Below are 16,595 nucleotides of genomic sequence, written 5' to 3' on the forward strand. Positions count from 1 at the left end.
TTGTGCGGCATAGCCCGAAGTCTGCTGCATGAAACTAAGGTATCTTCAATTCTTCCAGTGTGGCTTGAGTGGCTTCAATGATGGTGCCTGTATGGGAATTCACTCAAGTGAGATCAAATAGATTGGCGGTCATCATCATGCAATACTCGTAATGCCAACTAGTAACGGGATGGCGGGGGGAACAATCGAGTCAAGCGCCAGCGGTGAGACCAGGGTTGGATATCCCCTCGTGGTCTTGCCGTCCGATCCTGCCATCTAAAATGCCAAGACAACTCCAACCAGAGACTATCCAAGAAGGTGCATCCATCGCCATGCCTTCTTTTCTTGAGCCCTTCTCTCTTTCATCCAGCCGTTGCCTACATCTGCAATGCTCAACTCTCCTTGCCTCCCAGCATAGAGATCAATCACTAGCACAACGATCTCAACCTCCGACTTTACGCCCATATCCTCAGTCTTATTGCGACAAAAGCAAGCAGGCAAGAACGGAGCTTCCTCAGATGGAACAACAACAGTCGAATTGCCCTGTTTGAGATGGTACGGCCGACAGTGAAAGCTAGGTCCACGAGCGATCAGATTACCGCGATTGTTGAGCGCATTTTGCAAGGGACTCTCGCCTTCGTTATCTTATGGGTTGTCTATAGATACTGTTGGATTGGTGAGTGCCCTCCTTCCTTCAAGAGCTTCCTGCTAATTAGAGCCCTTGCAGATGTGTCCGATCCTTTTAAATGCGGTGCTCTTCTTCATAAAGGCCAATGGCTGGATCCCGGCCCAAGATGGAGCCCTCGAAATCCCTTCCAGAATTGGCAGCCTCCAGGGTGTATAATGCACGAGTACAAGAGAAGGGACATACATGAGTGCTTCCACAACCGAAGGATCGTGTTCATTGGTGATTCTACGACCAGGCAGATATTTTGGGCTGTTGCGAAGAAGATGGATCAAGAGAAGGCAGACGAGGCGATCGCAGATGTGCTGGCTCATGATGAGAAACATAACGACCTTGCGTTCGAAACTGAAAGCGTATCTGTCCAATTCATTTGGGATCCCTTTCTCAATTCCACTGGTCTGGACAGGGAACTGACTAAGTTCTCGGCTGTACCTTCTCTGGAGCCCACTGGCGCGTCGGGTGAGAGTGCTGCTCTACTATTGTTGGGCTCCCCTGGTCTTTGGTTCGCCCGACACGAGCAGGAGAATTTCATGAAAGATTTCAGAGATTCAATTGAGCATGTGATCCCTTACATGGACCATGGTCATGGTGATGAGGACGCTCTACCGCCTAGGCGCTTCAATGCTCGCGAAGCTTCACCGAACTTGCTTCTCCTAGCGCCAATTCAAGTCCCCCAGTATGAAGTTTTGTCTCCATCAAGAGCGGCAACAATCACACCTGAAAAGATTGATCAAATGAACGACTTTCTACAGCAAGCATCTGCATATTCCGAGGCTGATGTCGTGTGGAGCTACAATTTAATGACTTGGAGTGGCAAAGCTCAGTATGAAGAGAGCGGACTTCATGTCGTTGACAATGTGGCACATCGAAAGGCAGATGTTCTTCTCAACCTTCGGTGCAATGCTGGTCCGGCCTCGAGCAAGTATCCTTTCGACCGTACGTGTTGCAGCAATTACACGCAGCCCAACTACGTTCAATGGATCATGATTCTAGCAGGAATGCTGGTACTTCCCTTGTTGCTATCACTACGTAGAGCGCATGTAGCTTGGCTTAGTCGATTTTTGCCTTCTACCCAGACTTTGACAACATGGACTATATTCTGCCTTGTCCTCTGCTTAAGCTATTATGCAGACCGCACTCAAATCTTTGAAAAATCACAACGGCAGTTTCGTCGAAAAGAATTTATGATGGCTTGCTCGGCGGTTGCTATTGCTGGATTGGTGTCGATCAAGAAGAACAAAGATCCACCTGCGATAGCCAGAGAGTCTAGAGGTCTTCGTGACCAGCCATTTCTCTCTCGACAGCAGACCGAAGAGTGGAAAGGATGGATGCAAGCTATCATTCTGATCTATCACTACACCCATGGTTCCAAAACCCTGTGGATATACGAGATTGTACGACTCCTCATTGCATCCTATCTCTTCATGACCGGATTCGGACATGCCACATACTTCCTTAAGACAGGCGACTATTCCATTAGACGTGCAGCAGGTGTTTTAGTACGTCTTAACCTGCTTAGCTGTGTTCTTCCGTATATGATGCGCACGGACTACATGTTCTATTATTTCGGATCCTTGGTCAGCTTCTGGTTTCTCGTCATATATCTCACTCTTAGAATTGCCCATGTCCGGAATTCCGATCAACCATTCTTGTTTGGAAAAATGGTACTTTCTGCAGCTGCGGTAACATGCTTCATCAAGATACCTGGAATTCTAGAGACTGTCTCGTTCGTCTTGAATAAGACATGTGCTGTAACATGGCCTGTGATGGAGTGGCGATTCCGGATCTCTCTTGATTTGTATATCGTCTATGTTGGGATGGTCCTCGCTGCTCTCACGGTTCGAAGATCGCAGCTCAGAGTTGAAATGGCTCTGCCAGGAAATCTGTTGGACACGTTAATTAAGGCGTCCATCACATATCGTGGCACGTTCAATTTTGTGGCAGCTGTTCTCTCAACGGGACTTCTTCCTGGCTTCTGGTCTTTAACGCGGAGGTCTCCGGATAAGCAAGACTACAATTGGTGGCAACCTTACATCTCGTTCATACCAATCCTCAGTTTCGTCACCCTTCGAAACTGCCACCACCTGCTTCGCAATTACCATTCAGTAGTCTTCGCCTGGCTAGGTCGTTGCTCCCTCGAGACTTATATATTACAGTATCACATCTGGCTCGCGGGTGATACAAAAGGTCTGCTCAGTCTGGGACTCGGACCTAGGTGGCTAGATGCCTTCATTCTGACTCCAATATTCTTATGGATCAGCTGGCACACCTCTAAAACTACACAGATGCTCACAGGATGGGTTGTCGGAAGCACGAAGTTCACTCGAATGTCTAGCGAAGATATTCCTGCAGGAGAGAAAGACTCGCCGTATCTCATACCTAAGACTCAAAATCGCGGCAGTTCAGACATGGAAGACATTGCTTTAGAACGTCAAAAGACAGGTGCGAGAAGCTGTTCATGGAAAACCCCCGGCAAAGTCGAGGATGAAATCAAGTGGAAACTTGGCGTGATCTTGTTATTGATGTGGCTTGCCAATGTTACATACCGATGACTTGGGGCAAGTGTGAGCCATTGATTAGAGATATATTTACTCCATGCAAATACAACGTTTCAATCACACTTTACACACTCAAATCTTGCTCGCTGTACTCCTGTCCAATAAGCTCAATAGCATCACATGATCTCGCTTGGCCATGCCAAGAAATATTCAGCGCCAGCCCAAACAGACCTCCGACGTCTATAAAACTCAGACCTGTTCGTTCTTCCTCTTGCACCTACTTGTTGACCTTCCCGTTCAACCGTTGTGTGGCTTATGTTTTCGTGATTAAGTAGAGATTCAACTTGCGGCCAATGCTTGGCTGAGTCGCCGAGCGGTTCCTAAAGCTGGTCTGTAGCATTGCCGAGTGACAAGCAAGTTCCAGATGGACTATAAGGTTTTCTACTTACATTTATTTACTCAAACTAAGTTATAGAGGTCGGCCGTCACTGTTGGACCTGGACACGCGGTCTGTGTATTTTTCTGCTTCAAATTTGGAATTGGAAGTTTGATACAAGATGTTTTCTTCAGCCATCCACTGTCCTTCATATTTTATTCCACAGCAGAAGCCCTGTTGCATAAACAATTGTCTCCAAGCTTCCGGTCCTTTCCAGGTCCTACCACCCCAATCAGAGCTGAACTCATCACGTGATTGTTCTGCACTCACCTTGCAAGTCCTGATACGTTCATCGTCTCAAGGCTCACCCGAGACCTTGTACTGCACAGCAGCACTTGTGGCTTTGCACATTGATACATCCATCGGCCCGGCGCCAGCCTCCCCCACGCTTACGTCGGAGGGGCCGTTCTCTGGTTTTCAGCAATGCCACGGCCGAGTCATACCCGATTCTGGGTACGTCGTATGGTCTACCGGCTGTATGGTACTGCTAAGCCATAGAAACACGTTCGGTGAACTTCTCATGGATTCTATTTCCATGATTAGCAATGGCTACATCATAGGTCATGCAAAAGTCACTAGGCTCGAACCACATGACGGTCCTCCGGAGAATGATCCGGTACAGGGATAACGCAGCTGCTCCTACAAGGAGCAGAACTTTACAAGGTAAGTTGCTGTGCCTTGGCTTCTCGATGTTGGTCTTGTTGTTCTTGGAGTTTCGGTGTACTAGGTAGGTCTAGTTCCTCTTATGGACAGCTCTCTTGGAAGCAGGTCTATCGAACTGCTCTCCGTGATGGTGTACTGAATCACGTCTCCATTGGCTTGTCGCGAACTTTAAGAGCTGAAGATGTTGGTTGTTGGATGTGTTGTGCCCTTTCAGTGGCTGTACTTCTTTTAGCTTCTCTGCATCTAGCAAAGTCTCCGAAGTATGGCTTCCTCGGGAGCCTGATGGATGTGCTGTAGATAGCTGGGATGCCCTCAGTACTTATGTGTAGAGTTTACCGTGTTCTGATGTGATCCTACTCATCATTCATTCATCAATTACTCTTTCAATTCACTTGAAATGGCTGCTGCCTTGGACGTTCGCGCACTCCTCGACGTCTACCCCGAGGCTAATCATTTCACATGCGTGGGAACAACAAAGAAAGGTCTTCGATGCGGCAACTCTTTCATCGAGCACGCTTATCTAGATGAAGCTAGTGAGATCCTGGACGAGCTACCTGCTGTCATAACATCTCCCAGACGTTCCGCCGAACTTCTTCTTAAGCTTAGACGACTTGCCTATCTTACCCTCTGTCCACTATGGCATCAATCGAAACTTCCTCAAGTCGAACCTGTTGCTAACAGATGGAGTGCTATTATACGGAGCGCTGGCACATTGATGAGACCACCATATGCTCCTCTTACCCCTCCAGCGACGCCTATGCTCATCACGAGGCAACTCACCAATTATTCAAGAACGAATTTCCCGGCATCCACAGTTCTAACACCTGCAAGGTCCCCTCTTCCTGTCACTAGACAAGGTTCTGGACACTCAACAGCTTATCCTTCACCGCCGCCAACGCCTCCTCGATTCGAGCAAGCCATGGCTCCTCGCAATACCACATCCTCTAGCAATCATCAAACAAGGACGCACACATCAAGAGCAGGAAGGAATGTTAACATTAGCTTTAACATCAATGTAGACTCGAACCAAAATATCGTAGAACATGGAAGGCATACACACGGCAATACTCCTCCTTCACCCACAGCCTCGACGGTCAGCAGCAGATCAAGCCGAGCATCCAATTCTCGATCCAGTTCTTCGTCCTCTTCAGACGATCATCGGTCTATAGATGCTTCCCAAGCACAAGCACACGCCCACAGGCCACGAGCCTCAAGATCTTCCAATCGTTCCCTCAATCCAAGCTCGCCTGCTCCAAGTACGATCTCCAATCTCTCATCTCCAAGAAGTCTTGTCCGATCCCGTTCTTCCGGCTCAGGAGAATCTTCTCTGCCAGCATCCGACGACCTTGACGACTCTGACTTCCAGCCCAACTCCTCCGACAGCGACTCCGACTCTGACTTTAGACCTGGTGGAGCTACTGCACATGTCCGCACTCCCGCCTCCTCCAGCCGATCTTCCGCCATCACTTCCCCCAGATCAGCCTCCCAAGCCCGCTCGGGAGCTCCTAGTCCTTCCAGCGCCGCTTCAGCAGCTTCCGTATCAGTAAGGAGAAGACCGATAACAGCCGATACTTTTTGTTATGTATGCTATGACCCCATTGTCAGGGATGCGGATGCAGCATGGTGTCATGGCTCTTGTGGACAGAATGTCTGCTTGGTTTGCTATGCGACTTGGATCATGACGCAGACTACTGCTGGAGAACAGATTACTTGTGGATTTTGGTATGTAGTCTATTCTTCTTGAGGTGTTCGGAACTATGCTGACGTTGGTAGTCGTGCGCCTTGGGTGTTTTGATATCCTGTCCTGACTTCGAGAAATGTTTTCATTGTCCATTCTGTTCGATATCTTGCAGCATACGATCCCTACCTCTTGCTTACTGCGGATACTTTTGCATTGTTGTTCTTTTTCTTTTTCTCGTCTTGGAGGTTTGATTTTGGTTTCCTTTGGTACCTTCACTTACTTGTGTTTCGGGAAGAAAGGCTTGTCATCTTATTTGATAGAGAGTTCTTGCGTGGATTTTAAGATCGATTAGCCATTTCTCAAATTCAAAGCTTCAACATAACTCTACACTTCTCTGAGAATGCATCCATAGCCTGTGACATGATACCTAGATTCCCCAGCCCCGATATCGGCCTGTTTGTACAAGTCAACTGAAATTTATTACCGTAAGAGTATGCACTGAGTGAGACCCTAATCACAATATAACGGTATCACAGTTTTAGGTACATCCAAAAGGTACACAATTTATTCATATGCCATGCTAATTGTTCTGCCAGGCTCGGGGCATCCAGCAACAGCATCCAGCAAAACGATGTACAACAGATCTAATACATGTTAGGAGAACAGATGTCTCGAAGCAAGTCTTGATGAAGTCAACAATTAGACGTTGCTAGCAGTTAGGAATGCTGTTGTCCACAAAGAAACATTCGGTCACGTGAAGGTTTTTAAAATAAAATATCATCAAGATTCTGATTTGCCATCCGTAAAGTTGTGCTGACGTGATTTATGGAAATAAGCTCAGTTCATAGTACTTATCAGGATGTGCTTTAAAGGATAATATTGTCAGGGTTGGAGGAGAATATCCCTAGATCCATTGAACTTCAATTTCGCTTTCGCTAAGCCGCTATCACTTCAACGTATTTGCGTGGGCAGCTCAACGTTATGGCCGCGAAAGAATCACGATACATGCAATGACATAATTGAACTAAGGCTTGCACTACGGCATTAGCTATAGAAGAGATGCACAACGATGCGTTCGCCCCAGATCGCGCTAGTGGGCTTTTGGAACGACGCGGTTTTATCCGAAGGAAGTATCATGCAGCCATGAGATATCTGATGTTAGAAGCATGATTATAAGTATCGTAATTCAATATGAAATCGTCCTAATAGCGTGAAGAATTTGTGTAGGGTCCCCAAAAGTGACACGGGTGAAGTGTTGATGGGGGCATTTGGGACAATTCGAATATTTTGGATCATGCAAGAGCGTGTTTTCCAGAGGCGAATAGGGTCTAGCACGAAGTGCACGTCAAGAAATGTCAAGGTATGGAGTCAACGACAAGCTCGGTCAATTCTTTTAGAGGAATACTTGCCTGCAAAGAAGAAAGAATTCATAAGAGTGGTCTGCTTTTATTTACATTGTGGATCACGCTAAAATTACCGGGCTAGGAAGCATTTCATGCATCGATGTCTACCAAAAGTAATTTCCTTATTAGGAACACGATGCACAATTCAATGTCTTTTGACAACGAGCCTTGGTAAATGAGAGCTGCTGAACCAAATGTCCGTTAACCAACAGTGTGTCTTTACAGAATTCAAGCGTTCCTTGTTCTAGCTCATGATGTTAGCATGCTACAGCTTAAAGAGCATATTATATTATTGAACACTCATCCTACGATAGTTGCTGTATTGTCTATGACTATGTCCACATACAGTGGTATATGAGACTGAGCATCGATTGGCTAGGCTTGAGATCACCCAAGTCAGCTTCAAACAGAAATCATCTGTCCTGTGATGATGGAGACGCCGAGTATCTTTGCATGGTTCTCCTTGTTTTGGGGTCACATCTCGAAGATTAGGACCTCGATTCGCTTCCATTGACGGCGTATGCAGTCAAAGACGCTGTCAATTATGTTGTGTACTGGCGGAAGAGTAGTAGATAGGTTCACTGAAGAGCTTTAAATGAAGAGAACGAACTGAGATAACATGTACGATCTATCTACGGTACAAGACGCGCAGGCTGCAGAGCCCTTCCTCCCTCATTCTTCGTCCAGGGGCTTGTCATCCAAGGGGCCATTCTGAGAGAACACCTGGGCTTGATCGCTCTTCTGGACATCGAAGGCGTGACCGATGCTGGGTTGTCGTGGTGGGGGGGCGGCTCGGGGTCTCTTGACTTCCTGCTTCTCTCCTCCTTCTCATCTTCCTCCTTGTCCTCAGCCGGGAGATACTTCTCTATGGCGTGGACAAGGAATTCAACGTCCTTCCCCTTCCCCGGTGAGTGTCCCGAAAGCGGTCGCAGAAATCGTGCATCTTGGTTGAGGCGCGAGCCTTCAACCACTGCTTCTCGACCTTCTCCGCCACTAAACAGATGTGTCAGCTATAATGTAAGACTGGAACCTTTTCGCTTGACCGGATGTAATGTATATCATGGCCTCTCATAAGCAACTCCGTTGATGTCCCAGAAAGATCTGGATAAGGCAATGAGGGCAAAACTTACTCTCTTCTGCGACAACCATCTCGACGAATTTATCGTCCCACAACACGGCGTCCTCTCTTTGGCGCTTAGGCCAGGCATCGTCTCCCATCACCCAACGGTCATTGAAGACCCGGGACTTCTATTCGGAATCCTACTCCATCTTAACAAGCATTGACAAGGTGTCCATATTGTCCTAATTGTGCTGGAATCTGGAGGAAGGAAATAGTACTGCTCTCTCCAATTAGCTTGTAGTCCCAAGCCCACATAAAGATTGCTGTGACACGTACTGATATCCTGGGGAAGAGAGGGATTGAGGAATTGGGGATGATTGACCTTGTAGATTGTAGATCGAGACCTTGAATTGCCTGGTAGGGACAATCAAACTGTTCAACTCACAGGAATAGAGAGATAGTCCGAGCAGAGACTAATTGACTCTCCAGCTAATGTGACTTGACAGAAATTTGGATACTGATGGGCTCATAATAGCTAGAAGTGCACTCTTAGAAAATTTTGGAGCCTCAGCCTTACTTCAGACGTCACTTTCGAGAAAAAATTGAACAAGTGAATCGGCACCGCGAAATCCGATCCCACATAGCCATATTCTCGAAATCTCGGCTCTATATTTTTTCCTCTCTTCAGCAACCCCAACCTGTAAGCACCACAACTTCTCAATTTCTCTAGGGGCTCATAGCTAACAGTAAGAAGTCCGTCCTCTCTACGATCAATCAAAATCATAATGGATGCTACCGCCCGCGTTGCCCTTCTCGCCGTTGTCCAGGCCGACTGGGACACCCGTTGGCAGTCGACAACTTTCCCTGGAGTCTGGGTCATGGGAACCGACGGCTGGCCCCGGCGCCAACGAGAAGAAGAAGGAGACGACGAGGAATTGCTGTGCCGGACATCCAATGGATGTCATTACTTATGCGTGGACGGCGGCCCACATTTGAAGATTGTGGTGGCAGAGGAGTGTAAGTATCTTCCTGAAATCCAAGCAAGTTCCTTGTACGGCAATCCCTGATAGAATATCACAGTTGCAGAGAAGATCTTTGGTCTGTGGTTGGCTGCTCGTGACCAAGGTCACTCCAAACGAAGATTCCGCGCCGGCTTCTTCCGTGACCATACTGGTCACAGATACGACCTGGACTTCATAGTTCGTACGATCGAGAACCACTGCCCAGCAGTGAAGAAGGAGAAGAAGGAAGAGGAAGAAAGCGGGCCCGGCCCTTGTCTCCAGTTCGTGCGCGCCCTGCCTCCGCTGGCCCGTCCTCCCCCGCTCTCCCTCGATACCCCTCTCCTGTGTGCCCTCGCAGCGGCGTCGGTCATGCGCCAGGACCGAAGAGACGACGGGCGGCAATGCCCAAAAAGTTCAACCAACCAAGACCCTCCTCCGAGGAACCGTTGCCCGAGGCAACTAGGAAGGAAGGGTGGAAGGTGAAGGGGGAGTGGACGCAGGAGGAGAATGGGGAGTGGGCGCGGACGTTGGTGCGGACTGTCGGTGGAGTGGAGGAGGAGATGCTGCTGATTGATGAGAACAAGTCAGCGAGGACGCCTGCCGGTGTTGGGGACACCCGGAATCAATACTGGCTGCAGAAGTCCGAACAACGTCGTGGTCGTCGATGAACCAACAAAGGGGCGGTGGATGAAAACCATGGTAGGGCTCCGATGATTCACACTCTGACTGAAGGAGTGTGATGAGGGGTTCGCCCAGGAGAGGCCTCCTACCTGGTTGGATTCCCCGTTTCCGGCGTTGTGTTCCCGTTTTCAAGCTGGGGAGGAATGTTTGTTGTCTGTTCTGGGGTGGAGGAAAAACTGCCCAGCGCCTGCGGGCCCGTGGCCATTCATGCTGTCTTTTGTTGCTCTTTTTGTGTTGGGTCTTCGGGACGAGGACGATGATGAAGACGATGACGATGAATGAATACCGTGTGGGCTTTAGCCGCACTTTCCTCCGCAATCAGTTTCCTCCGGTGTGATTGTGATCTTGTCCGAATTCAGGATATGAATAGATTTAATGCTGTGAAGTCTGGATCTTGAGTGAAGAATTACGCCCCTTGAAGCAAGAACACAATTATGCGTGTTAGATCTTCTCGAAAGCAGTTAGGCAAAGCTGGAGTTTAGCTCCAGGGAGTCCAATATTAAAAATGTGGACAAGACTTGTGGCTTCCAAGTTTTGATCTTGAGTTGAGGACTATGCCTTTCGAAAGTAAGAAGACAAGCAGAATTGTTGATCATTTGCAAAAATTGCTATGCTTGTCCAATCTCAAGAGGACGTTGAAGAGTGATATGCTTTCAAGTCCGGAACATGAGTCAAGGGCTATACTTCTAGAAAGTAAGAGTACAAGGATAGGTGCTGAGGACTGCGAAAGTAACCAAGGAAAGCTAAAGCTTAGCCCATAGGTATAATCTCTAACTTGGAGTACAGACTGAAACGAGCCATACATATCCATTGTGTTCTAGTGTGCTTTCAAGTCTAGGTCTTAAGTGAAGGATTACACCTTTCGAAAGCAAGAACACAAGTATAAGTATTGCAGATTTGCAAAGTTGCTGAGCAAAGCTGAGGCTTAGATTATAAAGCTTATCCAATATTATGACTACAAACAGCAATGATACGATTTCAAGTCTGGATCATGAGTTAACAATTCTTCTTTCCAAAGGCAAGAACACAAATATGCGTGCGGAGGATCTTCAAAAGTCATTAACAAAAGCTGATGCCTAGAGCCATGAAGCTCATCCGATCCTCGAACATGGACAAGAGTGGTTTACTTTCAAGTCCAGATCCTAAGTCAAGAACTATGCCTTCCGAAAGAAAGAACATAGGTACGACTATGCAGTATGTCAAGGAATGACTAGGCAAAGCTGAAGCTGAATTATTTGGAAACTCTTTCAATCCTAGGTCATGGACCAAAATGCGCTACGTGCGCTAATGCCGCGAAATGCGCAATTTGCGCAAAACGCGCCAGACCAGAAGAGATACCAGTAATACTGAACAAACGAGCGCCATAAATCTCTACACTTGTTCTGCTAAGGATGGTAGGTGAATCCCATCCACCTGTAGAGATTGGGGATGGAGGAATCCACGTTTGGTAGTGATCTTCTTCCTTCCAGACTCAGAGTCTCTCATTTGATTAAGGGAGCATCGCTCGATATACTTTCAAGTCTGTTCGTGACTCGAGGATTATGCCTTCTGAAAGCAAGAACAGAGGTATGGGTGCTAAGGATTCGTAAAAGTAGTGTGGTAAAGATAAAGCTTAGCCAGCTCGAAGCTCACTCGAAACTTCTTGACCGGATATGACGCTCAGTAGTCTTTGTGGTAGTAGGAACTTTGTGCTCAAAATTAATCTCAAGATCATTCCTCAACACTGATGCTCAAGAGTCAACCCTACTTAGACATTCAATATTGTTGAATCTATGTGAAAGAATGTCAAAACCAAAATTGCTAGGTCCAAGCAAAGACTGTCCCCCGTGTTGAAGCAGGTATTCTAACCCATGTCAGGAACACAAAGTCTGCTGCTGCAGTACAAGATTATTTAATCATGAGTCAAGAAATGAATCTGCATTTCCGAACACGAACAAGAAGTCCAGAAGAAGGACAGTAGCGCTTTCGCGAAACAGGCAAGCTAACTAACCGCAAGAAGATGAAATATCAGCATACGGACTTTCACACTCGCCTCAAAAACAAGAAGCAACGGAACTCGAGTCCAGCAAGAAACTCCGCACACAGAAAAAGGAACAAATAACACCAAGAAGAATTGATGTCAAGTTTCGCCACAGGTCAGAAGTCACTCGCTTACTTCGACAAAGTGATCTTTATAATATGAATCTTGAGACGTCTTCCACGACAAGAAAAGACTTCTCGACGCTAGCTCTAATTGAACCAATCAACCCAGACAGTAACGTTCGTTGGAAGTAGTCGAACCTTACGATAAGCGGCAAGTCAAGCAACTTTCGGAAGTCGAGTCATAGAGGAAACTAGAGTTCCAGCTAACTAGCCCCGAACTATCTTCCACTGCATCATGCACTCGGAATACTCGCTCAAGTATGAAACCCAAAGAGTAGAGTGCCGAACTTGGACTTCACCTGCACATCTCTAGCACCGTTGCTTCAACACCAGAGACAGTAACAATCGATCGAGACACCGAGCATCACCTCTACTTCCGCACCAAGAGTTTGCTCTTCTCATAAGAACATGCCCCATCCACCTAAAACGAGTTTCTTTGAAAGCAAATGGACGATCCATCATACACGCCTCGCAAACGGAATACTCCGGCCATCAAAACTCTCAAACATAATACACTTTCTTCTTCTTCAAGAATCAGACTCTCCAAAAGCAGCATGTCTCTGTCTCTAAAACTCCCGCACGGCCACCGCTTGGGAGTCGATGGCTAGAGCATTGGAAAAGGTTCTAGTCAAGAAAGGCAAGTCTTTCAAATAAATGACAGTCTGGACTTAGAGATGTAGTCTTTTTCGTTGAGTCAACTGTCTTCATGAGGTCGAGCCTAAGTCAACTGTAACGATTTCAGATCCACGCTTTGAAAAGTAGCAAGCAATGCACAAAACCTGAAAACAAAAGACCCAAGACTTCCAGCATTGAGAGAATGCTGCAAGCAGTGATTTTCAAAATAGCGAAATTAAGCTCGATGTAGGTATAGCTTCACTCGAAGAACTCAAAACTTAAAACTCGAGGGATGAGGAAATGGGATATGCACTTGCAAGAGCAATAAACGAGTAGCCCCACTTCACTATGCAAAAACATCAACAAGCATTAAACCAACGACCTTCAAGCAAAATCCATTCCATTAACACCCCTTCCCATAAATACATACACCCCCAGTCCAGTCCAGTTATCCTTCCTTACCACTCCCATCCCACCAATCTCACAACCTGGCCTCCACGCCCCTCAACTCCCTCCCAATGCTCCTCGAAATCCAATCACTTATCGCCATATTGGTAACCATAGGATTAACCCCACTCGCACTGGGAAATACACTCGCATCCGCAACGTACAGATCCTCAGTCCCCCACACCTTCCCTTTCGGATCCACAACCCCGTCTTGAGGCCGCACACTCATGCGATTACTGCCCATCTGATGCGCGCACGCAAACGGGGCTATGGGCGGCTTATTGCCTGTTCTTTTGAGGGCTTCGAGCCAGGCTTTGAAGGACGGGTCTGTTATGCCTGGGTCGGCTTCGAGGTCTGAGGAGGAGGAGGGCATTTCCGAGGTATTGCGGATGAAGGGTGCGACGCCGCCGATGCAGGGACGGATTTCCGTGGCGCCAGATACGTAGCATATTTTTGCGATGGCGATGACGCCCTCTAGGACGTGGGCGCGGTCGTAGGCGCTGGGTGTGTATTGGTATCGAGGTTTACCTGATACGGGGTCGGGGTAGACTCGACCTGTGTCACGATCTCGGGCGATGGAGATGAAGCCGTTCATGTGGCGGAATTTGAGGGCTTGAGTCTTGGAGTCGAGCCCTGAGTCCCAATTTGCGAGTGTGAGGACGTAGGATGGTAGCATGGCTGTGGTTTCGACCTTGACGCCGTGGCCATGACCGTCGAGATTCTCGAACGATGTACAGACTGTTGTGAGGATGCCGCCTAAGAGCTATCAGAATAGTGACTTGTTAGTGGAGGAAGAAAACTGACCTTCCCATGGCCTAACATCTTCTGGGAATACCGCTAGTACAATATTCACAGGATGTAGATAGAGATTCTGTCCAATCTGAGGATTCTACGAATCATCAGCAAAAATTCTTGAGCTAGAATCTCGAAACATACCGTGAGACCAGAATTAAGTAGTACAATAGGACTCCACAAAGTTCCAGACGATATCACAACCTTCTTCGCTCGGACGATCACTTCTCGCACTGTCTTTCCTGAATCTGGTCCATCGACACCCCCTTCACTGTTCCTCGAGGTCCACGTGCCTTTTACACCCACAGCCTTCTTAGTCCCGCTTGACTCATCGAATATGACATGGTGAACTTCGGAGCCCTCCATAAATTTGGCACCAGCCTTAGCAGCATCTGGCAACCAAGACACAACAGGTCCTTGCTTTTGAGCCGCCCCACAGCCAACAGTACAATGACCACAATAGTGTTCATTGCCTCCAGTATTTTGAGGGACAGCTTTGGCATGGTAACCAAGTTTCCTCGATCCCTCCAGAATGACTTGGTTTCCGTGATTGTGTCGAATATGCTCAGTACTGACTCCCATCCGGTGGCAAACTCTGTCCAGGCAATTCTGGAATTCGGCTGTCTCAAAGAAAGTCAGGCCTCGGTCTTGTGCCCATTCTTTCCTTACGTAGCCCTGTGTTTGAAGACTTGCTGACCAATTAATAGTTCCTCCACCTCCCCAACTGCTTCCTGCAACTATAGTAACCGAAGAATCGTCGCTGTTATCCGCTCCGCCATTGTCATAGAGATGGATGCCTCCTGCTTCTTCGCTCATTGGTAGTTGTGATGGAGGATAGTAATATGCCTTGTCAACCACCACAACTTTATGTCCACCTTCCGCAAGATTCTTTGCAGCCACAGCACCCCCACAGCCTGATCCAACAATAACAACATCTGTTTCGATAATCTCTGGCTCGGTACCAGGCTGGAACTGCATGAAATCGTACTCGAAATGTGAACCTGGCTTGTAGTGCTCTGGAACAGGAGGGAACCCGCTCACTTTGTGGAAAGTCGGAGACGTCTTATACCAAAGTGATCTCGAGATGCGGGTCATCTGAGAGTATACATTGTTCAATGGAGGGAGGTACGACTGTTGCCATCTCTGCAGGATCGATTCGCGGATATGAGGAGGCTGTTCGTGGAAAGATGTCGCAGAACCTGTGAGCATTAAGCACCCAACTCGAGTACTTTAAAACCTGTTAGCGATTGTCCTAGCAAAATCTGGGGCAGTGTATGTGATTGGATGTTACTTGTACATACTTTAAGGCCGCCAGAATAAACCCAAGCCCTTTCCGAGCATCGTCACGGACATTGAAGACAAAAGTACGTTTCAAGAGTTCTTGGAACCTGGGAATTTCGGATGGTCTCTCGTTGAAGTACTCGTCCAACGACTCACTATCTGGTGGATTTGTAACCGTCTTCTTGAGATCGTCCACTGTTGTATTGTACTCGATGTCCGAAATGGTCAATTGAGTAGACTTGTCCGTGGCTTGTGTTTCTCTCCGAATTGATGGAATGATAGTATCCATAATAGCCAGCAGCGTCCTCCAATTGGCTTCTGTGAATGGTAATTCGGTCGGCGGATCTGGCAGAGCTGCTGCAAGAGGAGCCAAGGACTCAATGGTAGCTGAACTCATCGTGGTATGTAGACTATGGAGGAGGATGTGATTACGATTAAGAAAGAGTGAAGCACTAATCTTCAATGTAGCTTGTAGACTCCCATATCAACTGCGGCGGACTCTGATAAATAACACTGAAGAAGCGCATTGAAGTCCTCTTTGAGACTTCCCCTCGTACCCCAGATTTCGAGGTCCTAGTGGATGTGGCGGCTTATTTGCTGATGCAACGAGGAGCTCTCCTCTCCTCGTTGAGCACTCATGGCGCATAGCATTTTGTGGGGCAGCTTTCTGGCCGAGGTTTATCTCATTAAGCGAAAGCTAAAATCAAAAGCAAATAAACGTCTAAAGAAATTGTTGCGAGCAAGAAACTTCATATGTTCGCAAGAAAGAGGATATGAAAGAAAGAAATACCGAGATGTTTGGATTGATCTGTCGTCATACGCTCAGCCCAAGCATGAGGAAACCGGTAGCAAACCGACATGTTGTTTGAGAAATGCTGGGACAGGGCATAACCTTCAATTGGTTTAGCGACGACCAAGGACCTTTTCTGAACACATTTCCAAGGCTGTTCCATGTATATAAATTTGACAGCGGATGTTTGCTTGATCCGGCTTCGTTTTGGCATGAAATATTCTGAATGTTCGTCCTTGCCATAGACACTGGTCGGAATTTTCCGTTGAAGCATGCATGATGCAAAACTTTCAGAGGCCGTACTGCAAAATGGTAAAAGAACTCTGTCATCATACATGAGAGCTCGGCGGGTTCTAGTAACAATAGCTTTGTGCGACGGCACTCAATACCGGATGTACTAACGAACATGGGGACAAAAGTCCGTGCGTTCAGGCTGTAGAA

The 16,595-nt window shown here is 47.4% G+C and overlaps 5 protein-coding genes across 5 annotated transcripts; 3 read left to right on the forward strand and 2 right to left on the reverse strand.

Annotated features, from left to right (window-relative positions):
- Positions 1–531: 531 nt before the first annotated feature.
- On the forward strand, positions 532–3,216 carry LY89DRAFT_737646 (Cas1p-domain-containing protein; the record flags this gene model as incomplete). Its single annotated transcript, XM_018220280.1, has 2 exons — positions 532–655; positions 707–3,216. The coding sequence occupies 2 exons, from the start codon at positions 532–534 to the stop codon at positions 3,214–3,216; spliced, it is 2,634 nt and encodes an 877-aa protein (XP_018067083.1).
- Positions 3,217–4,633: 1,417 nt separating this feature from the next.
- Positions 4,634–6,317, forward strand: LY89DRAFT_687691 (uncharacterized protein). Its single transcript, XM_018215560.1, has 2 exons — positions 4,634–5,983; positions 6,035–6,317. Exons 1-2 carry the CDS (start codon positions 4,659–4,661, stop codon positions 6,054–6,056), a joined length of 1,347 nt encoding a protein of 448 aa, XP_018067084.1. The 5' UTR covers positions 4,634–4,658; the 3' UTR covers positions 6,057–6,317.
- Positions 6,318–7,977: 1,660 nt separating this feature from the next.
- LY89DRAFT_672868 (uncharacterized protein) lies at positions 7,978–8,563 on the reverse strand (the record flags this gene model as incomplete). Its single annotated transcript, XM_018213314.1, has 2 exons — positions 7,978–8,327; positions 8,476–8,563. 2 exons carry the CDS (start codon positions 8,561–8,563, stop codon positions 7,978–7,980), a joined length of 438 nt encoding a protein of 145 aa, XP_018067085.1.
- A 627-nt stretch (positions 8,564–9,190) lies between these two features.
- On the forward strand, positions 9,191–10,401 carry LY89DRAFT_785318 (uncharacterized protein; the record flags this gene model as incomplete). Its single annotated transcript, XM_018222881.1, has 3 exons — positions 9,191–9,422; positions 9,486–9,687; positions 9,765–10,401. 3 exons carry the CDS (start codon positions 9,191–9,193, stop codon positions 10,072–10,074), a joined length of 744 nt encoding a protein of 247 aa, XP_018067086.1. The 3' UTR covers positions 10,075–10,401.
- A 2,836-nt stretch (positions 10,402–13,237) lies between these two features.
- Positions 13,238–16,233, reverse strand: LY89DRAFT_721611 (long chain fatty alcohol oxidase-like protein). Its single transcript, XM_018218658.1, has 4 exons — positions 15,385–16,233; positions 14,228–15,311; positions 14,096–14,180; positions 13,238–14,047 (listed from the first exon to the last, which is right to left on the reverse strand). Exons 1-4 carry the CDS (start codon positions 15,759–15,761, stop codon positions 13,326–13,328), a joined length of 2,268 nt encoding a protein of 755 aa, XP_018067087.1. The 5' UTR covers positions 15,762–16,233; the 3' UTR covers positions 13,238–13,325.
- Between the last annotated feature and the right edge of the window lie 362 nt (positions 16,234–16,595).

Source organism: Mollisia scopiformis (assembly GCF_001500285.1).
Source record: "Mollisia scopiformis unplaced genomic scaffold LY89scaffold_20, whole genome shotgun sequence".
NCBI classification, from domain to species: Eukaryota; Fungi; Ascomycota; class Leotiomycetes; order Helotiales; family Mollisiaceae; genus Mollisia; species Mollisia scopiformis.

Excerpts from the sequence above, each read along its gene's own strand:
- LY89DRAFT_687691 (XM_018215560.1), top strand. The coding sequence starts at position 4,659 with ATGGCTGCTGCCTTGGACGTTCGCGCACTCCTCGACGTCTACCCCGAG. Across the intron at positions 5,984-6,034 it reads CAGATTACTTGTGGATTTTG|TCGTGCGCCTTGGGTGTTTT; the intron begins GTATGTAGTCTA and ends TGACGTTGGTAG.
- LY89DRAFT_721611 (XM_018218658.1), bottom strand. The coding sequence starts at position 15,761 with ATGAGTTCAGCTACCATTGAGTCCTTGGCTCCTCTTGCAGCAGCTCTG. Across the intron at positions 15,312-15,384 it reads TTTATTCTGGCGGCCTTAAA|TACTCGAGTTGGGTGCTTAA; the intron begins GTATGTACAAGT and ends CAGGTTTTAAAG. Across the intron at positions 14,048-14,095 it reads AGATGTTAGGCCATGGGAAG|GCGGCATCCTCACAACAGTC; the intron begins GTCAGTTTTCTT and ends GATAGCTCTTAG.